The following is a 22745-nucleotide window of genomic DNA, read 5'->3' on the forward strand; positions in this document are numbered from 1 at the left end:
ACAAGTGGGTGTTCATGTATCTGGGCCTCGTCACAAAACCATCAACCGTAAGCTGGAGGAGATGCTCTCTGTAGAAAACCACCTTCGTTCCCAGCTCCTGTGCTGGCTGTATCCATGTCCTCTTGGTGTCTAGCTGAGTCAAGTCCTGGCGGATGAGCTCGGTGATCTCGGACTATGTAAGAGTCAGAGAGGGTGCATCGAGTGAGTACTGGAAGGGAGGCAATCTGTCTATGCTGAACCCATGCGCTTGAAACCATGGTGTCATCTCCCATACCAGCATGCTATATTTCCCTGCATGGCTAACTGTCGAGAGGACTCAAGTGCAAGGCGGGCATATCTGTCTCTGGGAAGTTCCCACATGCGGTGTATGAAGGAGACAGATTTGGTGAGCGCCTCAACCACTAGTGGGGGGGCAGCTAGCTCTGCTCGGACAATAGCACGTGGTACTGAAGCCTTGGCTGTAATGAGCCGCGAGATCATAGAGACCAAAGGCTTCTCCATGTCCCCCCATTCATCACTGCGGCCTGCCCTCCCGTGATGATCCAATGAAGGTCCCCAAATCTCAGCTCCATAAAGCAATGCAGAAGCTACCAGAGTGTCAAAGAGCCACAGCTTCGTCCGAGGCTCCTGAAACTGAACCTGTGAACACATCCTTTCCAATCTACCCAATGCTGCATGGGCTTGGCCAGTCTAGTCTCTGCTGCCCTCCTCAATGAAAATGCTGGCCCACTAAAAACCACTCCGAGGTAAGTGTACGCATCTGTATATTCCACTGTCTTGTGGCCGTATGTGAATGCTGGCGCTGACCTCCTGATCCAGTGTGGAGTGGTATTAAATACCATGACCTTGGTTTTACCAAGGTTGACGGACAAACCACTTTCTCGAGCAAACCTATTCGAAGCATCCAAGTGACGTTGCATCCCCTCCGGAGAGTCGGAGATCAACACAATATCATCAGCATATAACAATAATGGAATCCATGTCCCTGCCAGCTGTACACCTCTATCACCATCTCTCTCAATGTAGTCAGAAACCTCATCCACATACATACCAAATAGAGTAGGAGAGAGCGGGCAGCCCTGCTTCACCCCAATAGTGGAGTGAATCAGTGTGGATAGACCCTCTGAGGTGCGTACCTGCCCCACTAGTGACCTGTATAATGCCATGACCCCCCAAATGAGCCTTGTGGGTACTCCCATCTGTTGTTATCTATGCATCAATCTAGCTCTGGGCACTGTGTCAAATGCTTTGCGGAAATCCACAAAGCTACAATAGATCCGTCTCCCACGCGATCTACCCTCAATGATGGCTCTGAGTGTCAAGATATGGTGAAGATTAGAAAAAACCCTCCTGAACCCTCCCTGCCCGGCTGCGCGTATCCCCTCCCTCTCTGCCCATCTACTCAGCTGCTGCTCAAGAATAGATGCGTACAACCGTGCCAATGTGTGTCCAATCATGATAGTGCGATAATTCCCAGGCTCCATAGGGTCTCCCGACTTGAAGATAGGTACAATAGTAGATAGGCTCCAAGTATCAGGCAAGTCCTCACACATGGCACGGTTAAACATTACTGCTAGAAGCTCCGCTAGTAGATCTCTTGCATGCGTGAAATGCTCAGCCACTTAACCATCATGATCGTATGCTCTCCAGCCCTCATCCTGTCAATGGCCTTCCTCACCATCTCCACGGTGAAAAAAGCACATGTGTGTGGGCATGGATCGGGAGGGTCGGGATGGGGGGGCTGCTCAGGAACTGTGTACAGAGATGATGCGTACTGGCCCCAGTCCTCTGTAGAAGTGATGGCGGGGGGGGGGGGGGGGAGTGCTCTTGGAAGAGCCGCCATGCCTCACGTGAGTCCTGACTCAAGAATAGCTGATATAGATCCTGCTCTAGGCGAGCCAAAAATGCCCTCTTCTTCCGCCGCACTAGGCGTCGGAAGTCAATCTGTGACTGTCTGTGAGTGACGTCCCCCAAAAGCACCTCCCTCTGAAGTCTAGCTCTAGTGTCCCGGCATTCCTCATCATACCAACTGTTCTGGGGCATGCTCCCCGAGCGGCGTCTTTGCTCAGGCTGGGTATGTGGGTATGCCTCTGCTGCTGCATCATGTAGTGAGCATGCATGAGTTTCAGTGAGCATCAACAAGCTACAGTTTTAAAACTATTTTAGTAGTTTTTCGGTTGCCTCTTCTTTGTCCCTCTTATCTCATGCGACCTGCTTGATACAATCAGATAAATGTAATGTAATCAGGCCAATTAAGGTTTTGATTTTTTATGTTTCATTATCAGGTTAATCCAGGAAGATATCAAAGTGTCGTTGGAGGTTTACGTTTGCTTTTGAGAGAGCATGGCTTATCTGGGCTTTGGAAAGGATGGGGTGGAAAGCTTTATGGGTATGGTTTTCAAGGAGCTTGCAAGTTCGGTTTCTATGAGTACTTCAAAAAGTCGTATTGTGATGCCATTGGACCTAGTTACGTCTCTCAATATAAGACGCTCATCTATCTTGCTGGAAGTGCTTCTGCCCAAATTATAGCTGATGTTGCCCTATGCCCATTCGAAGCTGTTAAAGTGAAATTGCAAGCACAGCCACACTTTGCTAGAGGTTTAATGGATGGTTTTCCAAGGGTGTATTCTACAGGTGGAATCTACGGGTAAGCTTGATTTAATTCCCCAAAAATCTGTCCTGAGGAAGATACAGGAGCAAAAGTTGCTGTAGTAGGTGAAAGGCTTCTATTTTTAGGTAATAGGTAACCACTTGTGAAAAAGTTGACCTTTTTTTTCCTTAAATGTAACAGGCTGTACCGAGGTCTTTTACCACTGTGGGGCAGGAACTTGCCATGTAAGGCTCCCTCCCCCCCCCCCCCCCCCCCCCCCCCCCCTCCCGATCCCCCCCGTTCTTTATGTTTATATTAGTGGCCCAATCGTTAGGATGTGTTTATGCTTGCTATGGAAACATCATAAGATAACACCCTTAAATTTTCTGAATTCTGGCGTCTATATAATCTGTACATCAGAAGAAAACAACTTGTCTTTGGCGAAACAGGTGATGGTAATGAATGGGGGACTTTGAAACAGCTAATTTGTTCTCGGTCATTTTTTTTCAAACTTCATGCTTGAGCAGTCCTCGGGGCTTGTTTGACAGGATGTATGCAGATGAGGTTGTCAGGCTCTCAGATGTCTAAATATGTGCCCTCCCAGAAGCAACATCAACCACATTTCTCTATCATCGTTACTGTCTTTCAGGACCGTCTTGACCCCTTAAGGTCTCCTCTTCGCCACAGAATTCTGCAGCACTACTTGCTCTATCGTTATTGTGTTCATCGATTATTTCAGATTCTCGAGACTCCCCTAATCAGCAGACTCCTATCTTACTTTCTTCCTGTTTCCCATCGTATGTGTGGTTGATTACAGCTATGTGGCTTGTCTGATTACAGTAAGGCATTTGTCAATCAGAAGAAGAAGAAGAAGAAGAAGATTGTTTAAACGTTGTGGGAAACAATCCCAAGAGACCTTAAAGATCTATCCGACGAGGAGAGTTGAACTCAAAACCTGTTATTCAAGAGGGAAATGGCATAACCAATCTACCACACTTGGGTGATAGAAAGGTTATACCATTTTCCTCTTTTTATTAGCACACACTTTTTTTGTAAATCTGCTTTGATTAATTTACAAGTGGGAAACCTCAAAGCGAGGAAAACCCACGAAAAGAAAGGGATACAAAACGCGGAGCACTATGAGGCTCCGAAGGCTAGAAACAGTCAAAGTAAATCCTATAGGTATTAAGAGTGATGTCTCCAACGTCATAGGCAAAATGCAGCGCTTGTCCAAGTGATAATTTGAAATAGGGAAAGGGGTCAACAAAAGTGCCTTGGAACGTTAAAGAGTTCCTATGGTGCCAGATGGCCCACATAGTCCAAAATCTGACCCAGGTGAAGAACACCGCAAACTGAGATTGCGGTGACCGAAGCATCCCAAAAAGCCAAAATCGTTTGTGAAAAGAGCCGAAAGGAAAACACAGCCGAAGAGCAGTTGACACTTGCCGAATGAAGGCTCTGAGTGACGACAACACCACAGTAAGTGTGGCACGGTCTCCTCAGCTTCAAGGCATCTGGGGCAGCGGGAAGGCGCAATATGCCGAGCATGCAACACACTGCCAACAGGTAGAGCTCCCACCAAGCACCGCCACAAGAAAACACGTTCCTTCAAAGGAAGATGACTTTGCCAAATGCGAGACAATGTGTGTTGCCACCACAAGGATGACTCGGAAAGCGACCACAACGGATTACCCTGATGCACAATTGATACATCAGACTGAAGGATGGCATAAACACTGGCAGCTGAGATGCAGTCCAATCTAGTAGTAGCCAGATTCCAATTAGAGAAGCGAGAGTCCACATCCAAAGGAGGAATGGGTGAGCGAGCGGCAAGCATCCTTTGAATCTCCCGCCAGAGAGGAGAATAGTGAAGGCCCAACCGAAAGCGGGAGACAACATCAACGAAAGAAAGAACAGAACCCGAGTCATCAACCACCTGATGCACCTGACAGATTCCTTTTTGGGAAAGAAAATACGCTTGGCGAGGAGACCGTTGAACCAAAGTCGAAGCGAAAACCCTGCTCCAATGCAGACTCTCCAAGCGAAGAGAGTTACCCCTAGAGAATTGTCGACCATCCAAGCCTAATGCGAAGTGACAACCTTCCAATCAACAATTAGAGAAGAAGTAAAGGGACATCCAGGAATGTGTCCTTCAAGCTTCCCAAGAACATCTCAGTAAGTCGGTTTCCAATGACCAAAAGAAGGGGTGACAATGTGCGTACACAAATGCGTGACCATGAGAGCCAAGAGTTGTTGCTGCTCCACCAAAACTGGCAACAACATAGCTTTCCAAGCCAGAAGATGACGTCTCAAGTCCAAAATATTTAACCCTCCAAGCTGCTTGGGAGAACACAACTTGCCCATAGATAGAAGCCGAAGGCCCCTCTTGCTAGACGAGGTCCGCCAAAAATGCTCTAAAATATTGGACATGAGGGACTGGTCACTACAAGCGCAACCAAGGCCAGGATAACAAAGGCAAGTAAAACTGCACATAAGCCACAAGGATGCATTGGACAATCGTGAGACGCACATGAAGTGGCCACGTGGACAATTTCCAATAATTCAACTTGGAATGCAGATGTTGGAGCACCCAATCGAGTTTCTGCATCGCCGATACATTCCAACCCAGCGGATAACCCAAATGGTGAAGCAGAACATTTGGAGGAACTATCTCTCCAGGCCACAATATCTTATGCCAGTCACACTCTTTCAGAGGCAATAGCTTGGATTTGCAAAAGTTAACTTTGAGACTTGCTGCCAATCCAAACAAGTGAAGAGTATGCATAATCTGCTGTACATCATCATAGTTATTACGAGGCATGAACAAAGAGTCATCCGCATAAGCCTGACCAGCAAATTGCCAACCAAAAGGTAAAGTTAGGCCATGTAGCCTACTAGTGGAAGTCAAGGAATCCAAATATATAAACAAGGGATGAGTAGCGATCGCATAAAGCAAAGCACTTAGAGGGCAGCCCTGCCTTACCGACTGTCCCAAAGGCCAAGATTCTATGAGAACCATCCAACAAGCCTGCAGAAGTACTGTGTGCATACAAGAAAAGCATGACACGAGATAGCCTAGGCCCAAAGCCCAAATGTCGCATGTTATCCGCAATGTAATCCCAAAGAACAATATCAAATGCCTTTTCAACGTCGACTTGCATGACCAAGACATCCTATCAAGTATATTTTACATATTCCAATGATGACATTTGCGAGGTTATCAGTAATTTGACGTCACAGAATGAAGCCATTGGGCCTACATTCTGAGTCGTAGACATTCTACCCGGGAAAAAAAGAATCACCGCGTTAAGTGCATATTGAGCAACAGGATCCATAAGCTCTTTTATAGGGATGTGCACTTCCATGACGGGAGCGGATCCTTCCTAGGCTTGACGTGCATCCTCGAAGTCCTCATGCAAACATTCTTTGATAAGGCTTAAAGCATTCATATCCGAAAATTCCATGGCTTTCCAACGCTTATATATATACTGGTCAGTCGAATCCATGTGAAGCTCACACACAGACACACTCTTTTTTTTTTGGGAAGTTTTTGAGATTTGACTGCTATAGACACAGACAGACACACACAAGCTAGCTGTACAGAAACACACACCTCTCTCTCTCTCTCTCTCTCTCTCTCTCTCACACACACACACACACACACACACACACACACACACACACACACACACACACACACACACACACACACACACACACACACACACACACACACACACACACACACACACACACACACACACACACACACACACACACACACACACACACACACACACACACACACACACACACACACACACACACACACACACACACACACACAAGACAACGAAAGGACCGCGTGCAGGCGAAATCAAACTTCAACACCGGCACGTTGTGAAGGGCCTGCACAAGGTAGATGTTGTGCATAATAGAGTTGAGCGACAGACGAGTGGCAGAAGGATTCACCACACACCCAGATCCCTCACGAGCATATACGCACATACACACACACACGGCATAGACACACACACACACACGTAAGCTGGCTGCACAGAAACTTTCACCCTCACAAACACTGACACACCTACAACAACACACGAGCTGTACTTTGGCTGTACTTTGAATCGAGGTTGACTGTGCAGGGGCAAAACGCCACACCAAGGGCACTGCTGCAAGGAGTTTGCGCAGAGCTCGTGTAGGTCAGGTCTCGCAGAGCGTGCATGCAGGTCAGGTCGCGCAGGCTCGTGCAGGTCAATTCGCATAGAGCGCGTAGACAGACAGTTTGCGCACACACGCTCACACACACTCACACACCCCCACTGGTGCAGGCACAATGAGTGCAGCAGCGCGCAAGAGATTCTCGCGACAGAGCAGGAATTTCATGTGCGCTACACACCACACACACCCTCTCTCACTCACACACACACACACACACACACACACACACACACACACCCCCCTGAGAAGAAGATTTTTTTTCCAAGAAAAAGATCCTCCTATTAGTTAATGAGACTGCCCATAGGGCTACAACCTCCTCTACAAGAGAGGACTACAACAATCATGATGGGGAGACTCTCCCAATGCAAAAAAAACATATGTACAATGAGGCTAGATCAGGGGCTGGGAGGAGAGAAGAGCCATACAGGTGGAAGGTAGTGCCATCTTAGCACACCTTGGACCATGGTGAAAAATGGCCTAGGACGCCAAACTCGAAGGAAAGCCTCTCTGCGCTCTCGCCTGCGGTCGGAACTGCTCTGGAGTCTCTCAAACTGTCCTCTGAGAGTATGGACCAGCTCAAAGCCAAAGGTCCCGAACAGTCTCTGCTGGTGGTACAGGGCGAGCCTCGAAGATGTGGAAGCAATGGGCCCGCCATATGAACTAGAGTGTCAGGCCACTGATGAGCTCCCAACACACCTCTCTCTCACTGCACCACTCCTGTGGAGCAAGCTCTGTGGCAGGCTGGAGTGTAGGTCGCCCCCCTTGCATCACTATCATCTTGTTGGTGGATGATAGCTCAAACTGGAGTGCCGGGCCCGTGAAAGTGGACCAAACAGCTGCCCCCCCAAGTGTACTGCCGAGCCGTGGAAAGAGCGGGCATCAGCCGAAGAACACGAAGTCACACCTGTTGTGCCAAGGGACAGTCCCAAAGACAATGACGCTGACTCTCCACAAGATGGTCACAAGGTGTGCATGCGGGCGAGAGACCACTATGCACAAGCCAACTCCCAACTGTTGTAGCTCTGTGTGCGACCAGCCACTGAAACAAAGTGACTCGCCTCGGCAGTCTGGAGTCCCACAACCTCTCCCAAAAAGCTGCCAGGAACTCAGGTGTGAGACCCTCCTCCTGCCAATGAGGTGCTGCAGCCGGGTGAGCCTCTCTCTGTGCTGCCAGTATGTGACGTCCCAGTCGAACAGTGTACTGAAAGAAAGGGACACCTGGGTGGTCTGCAGAAGAGAAGGGGTCCCTCCAAAGCCACTCTCCAGGGTCTCAATGTACTCGTGCCAATGGACGACACTTCCAAGCCCACAGTCTCCAATGTCCAGTCTCAAGAGCAGCTAGGTTAGGGTCGATGACACAAGTCCTCCCACAGATGCCCACCACTCGAATCCTCTGAAAAGAGCACTCTGCCACCTGCGGGGCCTCTACTGCAACTCGCTGTAAGCCTCCCTCACCCTGTAGCTCCAAAAACAGGGAGGGAACAGTCTTTGAGCAAGCCCAAATAGAGATGAGAACCTCCAGTCGCGTGAAGGCTCCCATCCATCTGGGCACTGCTCACTCGAGAGGCGTGAGCCACTCAGCTGATACTGCCTCTGAGATGTCCTGGCACATGCTCTGCACCCCTCTCATGCCCTGTAGAGCTGAAGGCCCTGTAGCTCCTCTGACAAGCCTGAAAACTGTAACCAGTCACCTAAAGAGCGTGCTGGACCCGTCGCCAACCAGGAAACATAAGGCCGACTACCAACCAAGTGACCTCTCTCAGTGCTAACCATGGGGTTCCAAACAAGGGGCTGTCGCAGGCGCTCCTCTGTGCAAGTAGGTTGACGCTGCTCCAGGTCTCGCCGCAAGTGCTCCCAAGATCGCAACCCCACAGCGAAACGATCCTCCAGTCTCCTGCTCAGACTAACTCTACGCATCACTGTGAAGATCCATCTGGTCGAAGGTTGCCAGGGGCCTCTTGCCTAAGGCACCCTAGCACGAAGCCGCTGTAACAATAACTCCTTCCAGGGCTCCTCACCTAGAAGAAGACCTCGGACGATGAACTTCCCAAGAAGGGCTCTGCTCTGCTGTGCTGGGTCTATGATCCCAAGCCCTCCCTGTGAACAAGGAAGAGTGATGACCTGCCAAGCCACTCTGGCCCGGGCTGTCAGAGTGTCACGCCCTGACCAAAGGAAATTCCTTCAGCCGCCCTACCTGGCTGATACAAGAACTTGAGAAGATCGAGCAAGAAGTGATGTACCACATAGTAGCCAACAGCACCTGGTTGGCCACTACAACTCTGCCAGCCAAAGAAAGTCGTGCGGAGTTCAATGTAACAACTTCCTCCTGCCTATCAGGAAAAGGGGAGCAATCTGCTGCTCCGGAGACAAGTCCAAACCAACCTGACAGCCCAAGTACCGAACTGCAGTCCCTCGGGGAATCTACCTGAAACCCTCACGTCGCATCCAAGCGGGCACAAGAGCACTACCAACCGAGAAAGCCATTGTCTTTCTCCAGTTGATTAGTGCGCCAGATGCACAAGAGAAGGTCTCAAGAGCCTGCTCATACCTGTGAAGGTTGGCCTCCTGGCCATCCAAGTACAAGGCTGAGTCGTCAGCAAACTCAGTGTCCAGTAGCTCATCTCCCTGAATAGGGAGTGCTAGGCCCCGTAAATCAACCTGTTGCGACACCAAAAACCTGCTCATTGCCTCAACATAGAACAGAAAGAGGAAGGGGGCAAGAGGGCAGCCCTGTCTGACCGAACGTGTGAGCAAGAAACGATCACCTCTACCTCCTGACAAAAGTACCTGACTGTGTGCTCGTCTGTACAAAGCTGACACCCCTTTGATCCAAGCATTTAAAAAGCCCATCCTGCGTAGAGTGCCCTCCGGGAAGTCCCAATCAACTCTGTCGTAGGCCTTCTCAAAATTGAGAAGAAGAATCACTAGATCCTCACCATGGAGCCGCGCTAGGGCAAAAGCCTCCCAAAAAGTAAAGATGTTGTCAAGGATACTGCGCTCCTTGACAAAACCTGTCTGAGTCTCATGTATAAGGCTCTCTAGAAGTGGCTGGATCCTCAAACTCAGAGCCTTGGCAAGAATTTGTAGGGTGAGGTGAGGATGGTGATGGGGCGCCACTGTCGAATCTCATCCAAGGAGCCACCGTCCTTGGGAATGAGGTAGATCAGACCCTCACTCATGCTGTCAGGCATCTCTCCTGTGTGCAAGATGTACTGGAAAGCACTACAGAGATCTGGGCCAAGCAAATCCTAGTACTCCAAGAAAAAGCTGGGAGTCAAGCCATCCTCAGCTGGACAGCTACCACGGGGGAGTGCACTAAGAGCCGTGTGCAACTCCTCAAGCTGAAGTAGCAGCTCAAGCCTTCGACGCATCTCCTCAGTCACAAGGCAAGGCATCTGTGCCCACACCTGCTCCTTGCATGCATCCTGACGCTTTGACTGAGGTTCTGCAGTCAGTAACTCGCGGTAAAAGTCAGTAGCACAACTGCACGTATGTCCTCTTGCTCAGAGGCAACTGATCCACCGGGCCTCCTCAATTGACTGACCTTGGCATGCGTATGCCGAGGTCCCACTGCCTCGAAGAAAGCACCAGTCACTCTGTCACCCACTTGTGTCCACTGAGATGCCTGTCGATGGAAAGCAAACTCATGGCGCCGCTTCTCTGTGCTAACAAGCTCTTGGCGAGCCTGCTCTAACTGCTACTCCAACCAAGGACTGTGTGGATGCTAATCTTGCATCCTCTGCAAGGAAGCAACGCCCCGTTTGAGACGCTGCTGCTCCTCTCTCGCTGCAGCCAGGCAAGCCAAAGGCTCCTGGAGAAAGAAACGTCTATGCTGAGCTAGTCTTGAGGCCACTCTGTCAGCAGGAGAATCCTGCATGTCCAAGCTCTCTGTCCAGAGAGTCTCTACTCGCTCTCTGAGTGCAGAGTCCAGCAAGACCCTCTCAGGGATGCGAAGCATCGTGCTCCCCCTCCTCTGCCTGCCTGCCACTGTAAGGATCACTGGTGCATGGTCCGAGAAGGAAGTCCCTGCTAGAATGCCAACTGTCCCACCCAAGTCATTGAAATAATCACTAGTGTAGAAGCGAGCTATCCGCGATAGATTCACTCCTCCCACTCTGCGGTCGGAATGAGAGAAGGCCAGGCTGTCTGGGGGCCTCACAAAACTAGAGTGCTGCCACACATCCGAGACCCTCAGAGTCATACAAAACCTGTCACAAAGTGATGACGTGGCTACCGAGAGCGCAAACCCTAATTTCTTCCAGAAACCCGAATCTGCAGAAACCCTAATTTCAGGAAACCCTAACCCTAACTGCTGGCTGAAACCCTAAAACCGGTGGCTGAAATGCCACGTGGCAAGCAGTACGGATTTCTGGATTTTTTGGCACTTTTTCAGCCCTCCAGCGACAGCCTGTGCTTTTTCTCTACGCATGGGCAAGGAGAGAGAGAGAGAGAATTGATTGCTTTTTTTTTGTAAAAACTCAAGTGAGTTTGTGGGAACTGAAGCTTTTGGGGCTCTGCTTTTGGGCATCCCTTGTAATCTTTAACTAGTCTTGCTTGGTGGGCCTTGCTATAAAACATCTATAGAATATAATAGGACACGTACAAATTCACATTTAGCATCTAGCATTGAGCGGAACAAGAGAATGACTAATTTGGCAAGGGTGTCATTGCGTGAAAGGGATATACATTTGAAAAATGCTATAACGTTTATGGGAGGAGACAAAGTTAAGTACATTAATTATTAGAGATTATAGGGATGGTTACAGTTGAGATTATATCCAAGCGAGGTTGTATGGGGGTTGTACTACTATGTCTACTGATGAATGTTTTTCCTAGTATATGTGCTACATGTAAATTCTTGCAAACGAAAAGTATTTAAAAAGAAAGTTTTCATCGAATGGTTGGCAGTGCAAACCGTCGGGTCGCATTTTTTAAGGTGGATCTCAAGTGTGTTTTGTCTTTCTTCTTTTGTAGTTATTCCCGGTCCAATGAATGAGAACACTGACACATGTGACTTCCCATTCTGTGTTTTGTGTTATGGCATCGACAATGCATGTTTGTTGGAGTGATTGTCAAGTCGATGTTTTCAGTGATCAAGCAGCTTACGCCAATTGTGATCGAATCTAGTTAATTGAACTTAGGGTCTAGGAGCCACTCTTGAAGGACATTTATGTTATTCATGTTCGTCTTCATTCCAACTTTTGTAATGTCAGTTTGATTGTACAATTTATTCAAGGCAAGGTTGTTATAGTGTTGGATGTCTAATTTGTGAGTACAAATTATCGTAGTAGAGTTGTTGATGTAGTCATGTACATGCGCTTCATCTCTAATACATGCACCCAAGGTATAATTGATCTCATCTATGGCTGGTTTTCTTTTACGAACAATGGTCAAGAAGTGAAGAAATTCAGGGGTCCGTTGCATGTCTTACAGCCTGCATGACATCTTGTACAAAGTTACATGTAGCGAGTGAAATGAGCTTGTGATATGGCATGTGTTACAAAGCTTCCGTGCGTGACTACAACTGGGGATAGTTGGACAAGATCACCAAGCAAGAGAACAAATTTGTTGTTGAAGGGATCCGTAAATGTATTGCTTGTTACGTTGACATTTTGTCTTACGATAAGGTCAAAAGCCGTTTGAGTTAACATGGATAGCCAGTCTACAATTATAATATCCTCCTCTTTTATGTCCAAATATTGCTCATCGGTCGCATGAATAGAGAGGGGATACTGTTGATTCGTGGTTGGTATCTTGAACTGGTAATGTACTGTAGATGCAATGCAATGCTGCTAAGTCTTGTTGCTGTCGCTCCGATGGCAAAGCGCCCAACAATAATACAGACGTGAGAGAAGTAGGTGTGTCTATTTCATTTGTCTGTCAAACTCGTTTATTGCTATATATGTGAGATACATCGCCATGCAGGAGGGTCATATTTCTAGATTTTGAGCAAAGATGTCACATTGCATGCTCCAATATCTTTACAATGCAATGATTTCAAACCATGGCCTATTATATGGACGATAAGCTAGTTTCAAATTGGTTGCAGTTTGCTCCCTAGCTTATTGACGTTGGACTATAATCTTCTAGGTCTTGAGAACTTCATACTAATATCTAGTTCGGAAGAAACGAGGACATATATAGTATGGCATCAATTATTTAGACCAAGGTAGTTACGTACGTAGTGTTTTGTACATATTTGGTACGTAAGGTACGTAGTACAGAATGGATTGAGTTTTTAGGTACGTAAAAATTCGTCCTTTTTTACAAAGCCTAAAACATGGGGAACTTCATACATCTACTTATGCATTCACCAAGACTTCAAATAAAGACTAGCAAATCAATAGTACACCGTTACAAATGCCAAAAACTGGAGTCCACGACTCTAACCGAACAATGAAAACGCAAAGCTGAGATTAACTAACCATTGATCAATGTCTACAAACAAATAGTATCATATGTTTGTTGCCACGGTCACAAAACTAAGAGCATCAAAATAAATACATAGTGAATTATGAAAATGATAAATCCAAGTCTGAAGTCTGAAGTCCTGACTCCAATAACTAGTAAGCACTAAAAACTGCACACTCAGCACTGCACTCAAAAGCCATCATCATCATTAGAGGACGATGAAGATGATGAGGATGACATCTTTGCCTCTGTGAGGACATTGCCCTCATCATCATACTCTGGCCCTGTAAATCTTGGGTCCCCTGGTGTGTCTGCATCATCCTCATGTGGATCACCCTACTCTGAAGTCTGGAGGAGACGAACAACCGGGTTTGCACGAACCCGAGGTTTGCGTACTGGAAGCTTCCTAATCTGAATGCTCTCTCGACGTGCGATGTCAGGATCTGTAGCCTCTTGCTGGAGAGGGATGCTCAAGGCCCGAGCGCGTGACCTGGTGACTTGCCTATCCACACTCTCCAACTCTCGCTCTCGTAGTATCTCCTCCTGCTCGTCTCTGATACGAGTATCTATCTCCTCTACTGTAGGGTCTGGAACCATCTTCACCTCCGTAGGATCCACCTGCACCAACATGGATAAAAATCCATAAAGATGTATAGATACTTCAAGTAATTCAACCTAGTCTATATACGAGCCTTTAGCGGACTGAAGCATGGAACAAAGTTCAAGCCTGCTTGGGATTTCCGAAAGCATGGAAAGAGCGCACTAGCCTCATGTTCGCTCGACAGTACACCAACTTCTCTAGCTGGGTCGTGCTCAATTTGTTCCTGATCTTCATGTGCACCAAGGAATATGCACTCCAATTGCGCTCACAAGCGCCAGCTGAACAATCCTCATGGCAAATGTAGTAATTTACACGAGGTGCAAATCTTTAGAGAACAAAAGTGTACAAGGTCAACATTTTAGGCACAACTCACAAACATGTTACAACTTGAGTACCTGAGAGAGAATACGTAGAGCTAGCTTGCAAATTTGTGGAAGACCTGAACTTCCATAGTTCTGCCACCAACTTAGGGGAAGCTTGGCAACCTCGGGTCTCATTGTAACACTCCCCATGAAAGTAGGACCCAAGTTGTTCATGAAGCTTGACATCTCACCATCTATGATCAACTGCTCATCCTCCCTGAACATGAGATTGAGGTACTCCGAACGAAGGGTCAGCAAGGCCATGTTTCCAAAAAGCTCGGGCTTCTTGTAGAAGGGATGGAGTATAGCCGCCATCCCATGAATGGGACGACGCATATACTGCCATCGACTATCTACAATAGCCAGAATGTCGTTCCGTCTGCAAGTTCAAAAAGAACAATCATTGAATCTGAGATTGGCAGATTGCCTAACATTCTATTTCAGAAAAAGCAACGTAAGCAACCTAATGAATCAATGATTCTTAGTACTTACCGTTGTAGAGGTAGTGGCCTGCACGTCTCAACGTGTCCTCTCATCTGCATTAAAAGGTGAAATACTAGATGTCACGAGGACGTGGCAACTGCTAACCTTAGTTGTTGTTTTCTTTCCAATGATTTTTGTTTAATTTTTGAGACCCTCTTTTTGAAGTTGCAAATGGTCGGACATTGTATGGCCAATGTGAACGGTAGTTTCACCCGTAGACGGGAAGTTGGTCGGCACTGGAATCCGTATGGTAAGAGGATGTCTAGGCTCAGAGCAAGATCATACAGGTCCCCCCCGTCGCACTTAGCAAGTTGGTGGATACTAGGAAGTGAACTCAATAAAGGCATAAAGTCAAGGTGGGATCACCAACAGAAAGTATCCGACAGTTGGGCCACATTGCACTTTTGGATGCGGTCCCAATGAGGATAGATGGTCAGAAGACCAGCAGGAGCCTGACGGAAGCATCTCCTAAAAATTAGGGAACTGCTATTTTGGGCCGTGAAATGTGTTCGCGTCATTACCTCCGGTATGACCAAGGGGAACATTTTAGTACTCTGCTGCAAAGTCAATTGATGCACCGGTTGAGAGATTTTTAAGCAGGAAACCCAATGCGGGGAAATTGCATGCATGAGTGCCAAGTGGCACTTTTTGGTCAATTTAGCAAGTTTGGGAGAAGAGAACTCGTAACTGACTTTCTGGAGCAGTTTTGGAGGCTGTTAACGCTGATTTTCAGCCATTTCTCTCCATTTTTGAGCTTCCCATGACTTTGCCTAGGTCCAAGGAGCTCATTTTCAGCATTGGAAGGCATCAGATGCGTGTTTACAGGGCTGTTTTGCTGCGTTTTCAGCGATACGCAGGTTTTGGCAGCCATGGAAATCTTCCCCTTTTTGCATCTATTTGTTCATAGATGCATTACAGGTCAAGGGCAGCAGAGGGGGCGCTCGATTTATGCTGGGAGGATGCTTCATTGAGAACCTGTCACAGGTTAAGAGCTATGGAGTGCTTCCTTTCCCTCTCATGTACAGTGTGGTGCTAGGAGTGATGCCTTGCACACTACACATTGCTCTCTCTCTCTCTCTCCCCTACGTGCAGTTATGTGATGCCCCACAAGAGGGCTACTCATTTGACTAATGTACAGTTGTGTGGGTTCATGCGCGATTGCCGAGGCAAGAGCCTCTTGCACAGGTACTGGATTAGCTAGCGGCTAATCCCCCGGAAGTACAGATGATTCGGAGAGGTTTCACGCGCGAAATCTTGTCCGATTCAAAGGGCAAGTAGCCCTATAGGTGCGGGAGCTCGAGGACTTGCTACGGATGCGACCGGCACGCGAAACGGAGCCCGAAACAACAAATTACAGCCTGCTGTGTATTTTGCAGGTTTAGGGTTTCGGCCCTAAACGGACCCTAATACCCCCAGGAGGTTCGGGGACGCAAGGGGACCGCTGTAGAGGTGATCTGGCGCATTTTCAGGGCAGAAAACAGAGAATTCAGCGTGCTGCAGATTCTCGCCAGGTTTTGCAAAGTGTCCGTATGCGTCGGGAAAGTCATCTAATGCGTGGGGATACTGACTGTGAAGGGTGCTAGTACAGTTATGTTGTCGAAATCGGGCCAAAACAGAAGAAATTCAGCCCAGATTGTGCGGGGCAGCTTGTAGGGAACCACAGCTTTTATTCCCTCTTTTAAAGAATAAAGAAATACCGAAAGGGGCGCCTACTTAGGGGCCAATCTGGTGTCTGACTCGCATACAGATGCATTCTAGCATCTCTATCCCATTCCCCTCTCTTGTGTCATTATAACACAGGTAGAATAGATGACTAATAATGGGTGAAAGCTAAATCAAGGTTTGAAGTAAAGTCTACCGCCCTTTTTGAAGTTAACAGGCCGGTTACATGGTTCCATTGCCGGGATATCAATCACTTTTTCCTCAAAAAGTGAGCCTGGATTGTTCAGGGTAAAGACACACAGTGCAGGAATACGGGATTACGCTATGGCCGACAAAGGGAAGCGCATTATGGAAGAGGGTTCCTCTTTACAAGACAGACAAGAAATTCCGCATGTTCGCCCTACCAAAAAGTGGTCAAATTAGGGCTGATTTTTTGCTGCGTTTTAGGGTTTGCAAGTATGAACCAAGATGAGATAGGGAGAGGTCTCATGGTGGTAGATTGGCCACTAGATCTCCTGCGGGAGTGATGTGGGTCTGCCAGGTGACATGCTGCTTGCCGATTCTCTGAGGCGATTGCTTGGATTCTATGACGCATTGGTAAATCATCTTGAAATTTGAGCTTGCTTGGTCGTGGGTGGTACGTCAGGTTGTGGAATTATGTTTGTTTGCAGAGGCAAGAGCCTCTTGCACAGGTAAAAAGTTAAGGGACAGGTTGCAAGATGCTATGGTGAAGTTCAAGAACTATCCACCTATGGATGCAAAGTGGATGGAAGAGCATGAACTGTCAGAGTCACCAAATGTATTGCAGCTTTATCTTGAGGCCTTTGGGTTACAGCCTACGTATGCCCCAACCCAATGTTTGCAAAGGAGGGGTAATGATAGAGCTAGCACATCAAATGTACTCATGGATTCAGTGCAACAGCAGTGTACAGTTTGACAAAAGTATGAAGGTCTCATTAAGTCATTTGTACATATGTTTTGACAGTGTTTCTTGCGGATACATGCGATGATAAAAGGGTGCTTACCACACAAGATCATCTATGGCATGTATTTATGGTATGCAATCGAGGACGTTTGCGATTTCAAGAGGGGGGTATGTCACGAGGACGTGGCAACTGCTAACCTTAGTTGTTGGTTTCTTTCCAATGATTTTTGTTTAATTTTTGAGACCCTCTTTTTGAAGTTGCAAATGGTCGGACATTGTATGGCCAATGTGAACGGTAGTTTCACCCGCAGACGGGAAGTTGGTCGGCACTGGAATCCGTATGGTAAGAGGATGTCTAGGCTCAGAGCAAGATCATACAGGTCCCCCCCGTCGCACTTAGCAAGTTGGTGGATACTAGGAAGTGAACTCAATAAAGGCATAAAGTCAAGGTGGGATCACCAACAGAAAGTATCCGACAGTTGGGCCACATTGCACTTTTGGATGCGGTCCCAATGAGGATAGATGGTCAGAAGACCAGCGGGAGCCCGACGGAAGCATCTCCTAAAAATTAGGGAACTGCTATTTTGGGCCGTGAAATGTGTTCGCGTCATTACCTCCGGTATGACCAAGGGGAACATTTTAGTACTCTGCTGCAATGTCAATTGATGCACCGGTTGAGAGATTTTTAAGCAGGAAACCCAATGCGGGGAAATTGCATGCATGAGTGCCAAGTGGCACTTTTTGGTCAATTCACCAAGTTTGGGAGAAGAGAACTCGTAACTGACTTTCTGGAGCAGTTTTGGAGGCTGTTAACGCTGATTTTCAGCCATTTCTCTCCATTTTTGAGCTTCCCATGACTTTGCCTAGGTCCAAGGAGCTCATTTTCAGCATTGGAAGGCATCAGATGCGTGTTTACAGGGCTGTTTTGCTGCGTTTTCAGCGATACGCAGGTTTTGGCAGCCATGGAAATCTTCCCCTTTTTGCATCTATTTGTTCATAGATGCATTACAGGTCAAGGGCAGCAGAGGGGGCGCTCGATTTATGCTGGGAGGATGCTTCATTGAGAACCTGTCACAGGTTAAGAGCTATGGAGTGCTTCCTTTCCCTCTCATGTACAGTGTGGTGCTAGGAGTGATGCCTTGCACACTACACATTGCTCTCTCTCTCTCTCTCCCCTACGTGCAGTTATGTGATGCCCCACAAGAGGGCTACTCATTTGACTAATGTACAGTTGTGTGGGTTCATGCGCGATTGCCGAGGCAAGAGCCTCTTGCACAGGTACTGGATTAGCTAGCGGCTAATCCCCCGGAAGTATAGATGATTCGGAGAGGTTTCACGCGCGAAATCTTGTCCGATTCAAAGGGCAAGTAGCCCTATAGGTGCGGGAGCTCGAGGACTTGCTACGGATGCGACCGGCACGCGAAACGGAGCCCGAAACAACAAATTACAGCCTGCTGTGTATTTTTGCAGGTTTAGGGTTTCGGCCCTAAACGGACCCTAATACCCCCAAGAGGTTCGGGGACGCAAGGGGACCGCTGTAGAGGTGATCTGGCGCATTTTCAGGGTAGAAAACAGAGAATTCAGCGTGCTGCAGATTCTCGCCAGGTTTTGCAAAGTGTCCGTATGCGTCGGGAAAGTCATCTAATGCGTGGGGATACTGACTGTGAAGGGTGCTAGTACAGTTATGTTGTCGAAATCGGGCCAAAACAGAAGAAATTCAGCCCAGATTGTGCGGGGCAGCTTGTAGGGAACCACAGCTTTTATTCCCTCTTTTAAAGAATAAAGAAATACCGAAAGGGGCGCCTATTTAGGGGCCAATCTGGTGTCTGACTCGCATACAGATGCATTCTAGCATCTGTATCCCATTCCCCTCTCTTGTGTCATTATAACACAGGTAGAATAGACGACTAATAATGGGTGAAAGCTAAATCAAGGTTTGAAGTAAAGTCTACCGCCCTTTTTGAAGTTAACAGGCCGGTTACATGGTTCCATTGCCGGGATATCAATCACTTTTTCCTCAAAGAGTGAGCCTGGATTGTTCAGGGTAAAGACACAGAGTGCAGGAATACGGGATTACGCTATGGCCGACAAAGGGAAGCGCATTATGGAAGAGGGTTCCTCTTTACAAGACAGACAAGATATTCCGCATGTTCGCCCTACCAAAAAGTGGTCAAATTAGGGCTGATTTTCTGCTGCGTTTTAGGGTTTGCAAGTATGAACCAAGATGAGATAGGGAGAGGTCTCACGGTGGTAGATTGGCCACTAGATCTCCTGCGGGAGTGATGTGGGTCTGCCAGGTGACATGCTGCTTGCCGATTCTCTGAGGCGATTGCTTGGATTCTATGACGCATTGGTAAATCATCTTGAAATTTGAGCTTGCTTGGTCGTGGGTGGTACGTCGGGTTGTGGAATTATGTTTGTTTGCAGAGGCAAGAGCCTCTTGCACAGGTAAAAAGTTAAGGGACAGGTTGCAAGATGCTATGGTGAAGTTCAAGAACTATCCACCTATGGATGCAAAGTGGATGGAAGAGCATGAACTGTCAGAGTCACCAAATGTATTGCAGCTTTATCTTGAGGCCTTTGGGTTACAGCCTACGTATGCCCCAACCCAATGTTTGCAAAGGAGGGGTAATGATAGAGCTAGCACATCAAATGTACTCATGGATTCAGTGCAACAGCAGTGTACAGTTTGACAAAAGTATGAAGGTCTCATTAAGTCATTTGTACATATGTTTTGACAGTGTTTCTTGCGGATACATGCGATGATAAAAGGGTGCTTACCACACAAGATCATCTATGGCATGTATTTATGGTATGCAATCGAGGACGTTTGCGATTTCAAGAGGGGGGTATGTCACGAGGACGTGGCAACTGCTAACCTTAGTTGTTGGTTTCTTTCCAATGATTTTTGTTTAATTTTTGAGACCTTCTTTTTGAAGTTGCAAATGGTCGGACATTGTATGGCCAATGTGAACGGTAGTTTCACCCGCAGACGGGAAGTTGGTCGGCACTGGAATCCGTATGGTAAGAGGATGTCTAGGCTCAGAGCAAGATCATACAGGTCCCCCCCGTCGCACTTAGCAAGTTGGTGGATACTAGGAAGTGAACTCAATAAAGGCATAAAGTCAAGGTGGGATCACCAACAGAAAGTATCCGACAGTTGGGCCACATTGCACTTTTGGATGCGGTCCCAATGAGGATAGATGGTCAGAAGACCAGCGGGAGCCCGACGGAAGCATCTCCTAAAAATTAGGGAACTGCTATTTTGGGCCGTGAAATGTGTTCGCGTCATTACCTCCGGTATGACCAAGGGGAACATTTTAGTACTCTGCTGCAATGTCAATTGATGCACCGGTTGAGAGATTTTTAAGCAGGAAACCCAATGCGGGGAAATTGCATGCATGAGTGCCAAGTGGCACTTTTTGGTCAATTCACCAAGTTTGGGAGAAGAGAACTCGTAACTGACTTTCTGGAGCAGTTTTGGAGGCTGTTAACGCTGATTTTCAGCCATTTCTCTCCATTTTTGAGCTTCCCATGACTTTGCCTAGGTCCAAGGAGCTCATTTTCAGCATTGGAAGGCATCAGATGCGTGTTTACAGGGCTGTTTTGCTGCGTTTTCAGCGATACGCAGGTTTTGGCAGCCATGGAAATCTTCCCCTTTTTGCATCTATTTGTTCATAGATGCATTACAGGTCAAGGGCAGCAGAGGGGGCGCTCGATTTATGCTGGGAGGATGCTTCATTGAGAACCTGTCACAGGTTAAGAGCTATGGAGTGCTTCCTTTCCCTCTCATGTACAGTGTGGTGCTAGGAGTGATGCCTTGCACACTACACATTGCTCTCTCTCTCTCTCTCCCCTACGTGCAGTTATGTGATGCCCCACAAGAGGGCTACTCATTTGACTAATGTACAGTTGTGTGGGTTCATGCGCGATTGCCGAGGCAAGAGCCTCTTGCACAGGTACTGGATTAGCTAGCGGCTAATCCCCCGGAAGTATAGATGATTCGGAGAGGTTTCACGCGCGAAATCTTGTCCGATTCAAAGGGCAAGTAGCCCTATAGGTGCGGGAGCTCGAGGACTTGCTACGGATGCGACCGGCACGCGAAACGGAGCCCGAAACAACAAATTACAGCCTGCTGTGTATTTTTGCAGGTTTAGGGTTTCGGCCCTAAACGGACCCTAATACCCCCAGGAGGTTCGGGGACGCAAGGGGACCGCTGTAGAGGTGATCTGGCGCATTTTCAGGGTAGAAAACAGAGAATTCAGCGTGCTGCAGATTCTCGCCAGGTTTTGCAAAGTGTCCGTATGCGTCGGGAAAGTCATCTAATGCGTGGGGATACTGACTGTGAAGGGTGCTAGTACAGTTATGTTGTCGAAATCGGGCCAAAACAGAAGAAATTCAGCCCAGATTGTGCGGGGCAGCTTGTAGGGAACCACAGCTTTTATTCCCTCTTTTAAAGAATAAAGAAATACCGAAAGGGGCGCCTATTTAGGGGCCAATCTGGTGTCTGACTCGCATACAGATGCATTCTAGCATCTGTATCCCATTCCCCTCTCTTGTGTCATTATAACACAGGTAGAATAGACGACTAATAATGGGTGAAAGCTAAATCAAGGTTTGAAGTAAAGTCTACCGCCCTTTTTGAAGTTAACAGGCCGGTTACATGGTTCCATTGCCGGGATATCAATCACTTTTTCCTCAAAGAGTGAGCCTGGATTGTTCAGGGTAAAGACACAGAGTGCAGGAATACGGGATTACGCTATGGCCGACAAAGGGAAGCGCATTATGGAAGAGGGTTCCTCTTTACAAGACAGACAAGAAATTCCGCATGTTCGCCCTACCAAAAAGTGGTCAAATTAGGGCTGATTTTCTGCTGCGTTTTAGGGTTTGCAAGTATGAACCAAGATGAGATAGGGAGAGGTCTCACGGTGGTAGATTGGCCACTAGATCTCCTGCGGGAGTGATGTGGGTCTGCCAGGTGACATGCTGCTTGTCGATTCTCTGAGGCGATTGCTTGGATTCTATGACGCATTGGTAAATCATCTTGAAATTTGAGCTTGCTTTTGTGCTGAGGCAAGAGTCTCCTTGAGCAGCAATAGGGGTAGCTAGCTGCTGCTCCTAAGCAGGCACTGGTGAGGGTCATAACCTCACCGTACAGGTGCAAAATCAGCGCTGTGTATGCGCTGTAAATTCACTGTTTTTCAGCCATACGGATGCTAGGATCATTGGGAATCGTGCCCCACTGGCAGAGGACAATTAGGGGACTGTTTGGGGCTGAAAACAGGGCAAAAACCAGTAAATACAGCGTGCTGAATTTACTGTTTTTGGACAGGAATCAGAGGGTATACGACAGTGCAAGCGAGTTCCAGCAGGGGAATTGGTTTCGCGCAAGTTTTGGGCCTGTCATGCTGCCGAAATTTGGCCAAATCAAATGGTATCTAGGTGGATACACGTGAAGGATTCCGAGGACCTTACCTTGTAATTTAC

At 47.6% G+C, this 22745-nt stretch overlaps 1 protein-coding gene across 2 annotated transcripts in view; it reads left to right on the plus strand.

Annotated features, from left to right (window-relative positions):
• The window catches only part of PHT3;3 (phosphate transporter 3;3), a 112384-nt gene that overhangs the window by 64740 nt on the left and 24899 nt on the right, over positions 1 to 22745 (plus strand). For both annotated transcript variants that reach the window (XM_086518515.1, XM_086518516.1), the window contains exons 2-3: positions 2286 to 2647; positions 2792 to 2835. In XM_086518515.1, the coding sequence (XP_086374641.1) occupies positions 2286 to 2647; positions 2792 to 2835 (406 nt within the window). The remainder of the gene's footprint in view (positions 1 to 2285; positions 2648 to 2791; positions 2836 to 22745) is intronic.

Source organism: Adiantum capillus-veneris, chromosome 8 (genome assembly GCF_014529385.1).
Source record: "Adiantum capillus-veneris isolate H3 chromosome 8, ASM1452938v2, whole genome shotgun sequence".
Taxonomy (NCBI): Eukaryota; Viridiplantae; Streptophyta; class Polypodiopsida; order Polypodiales; family Pteridaceae; genus Adiantum; species Adiantum capillus-veneris.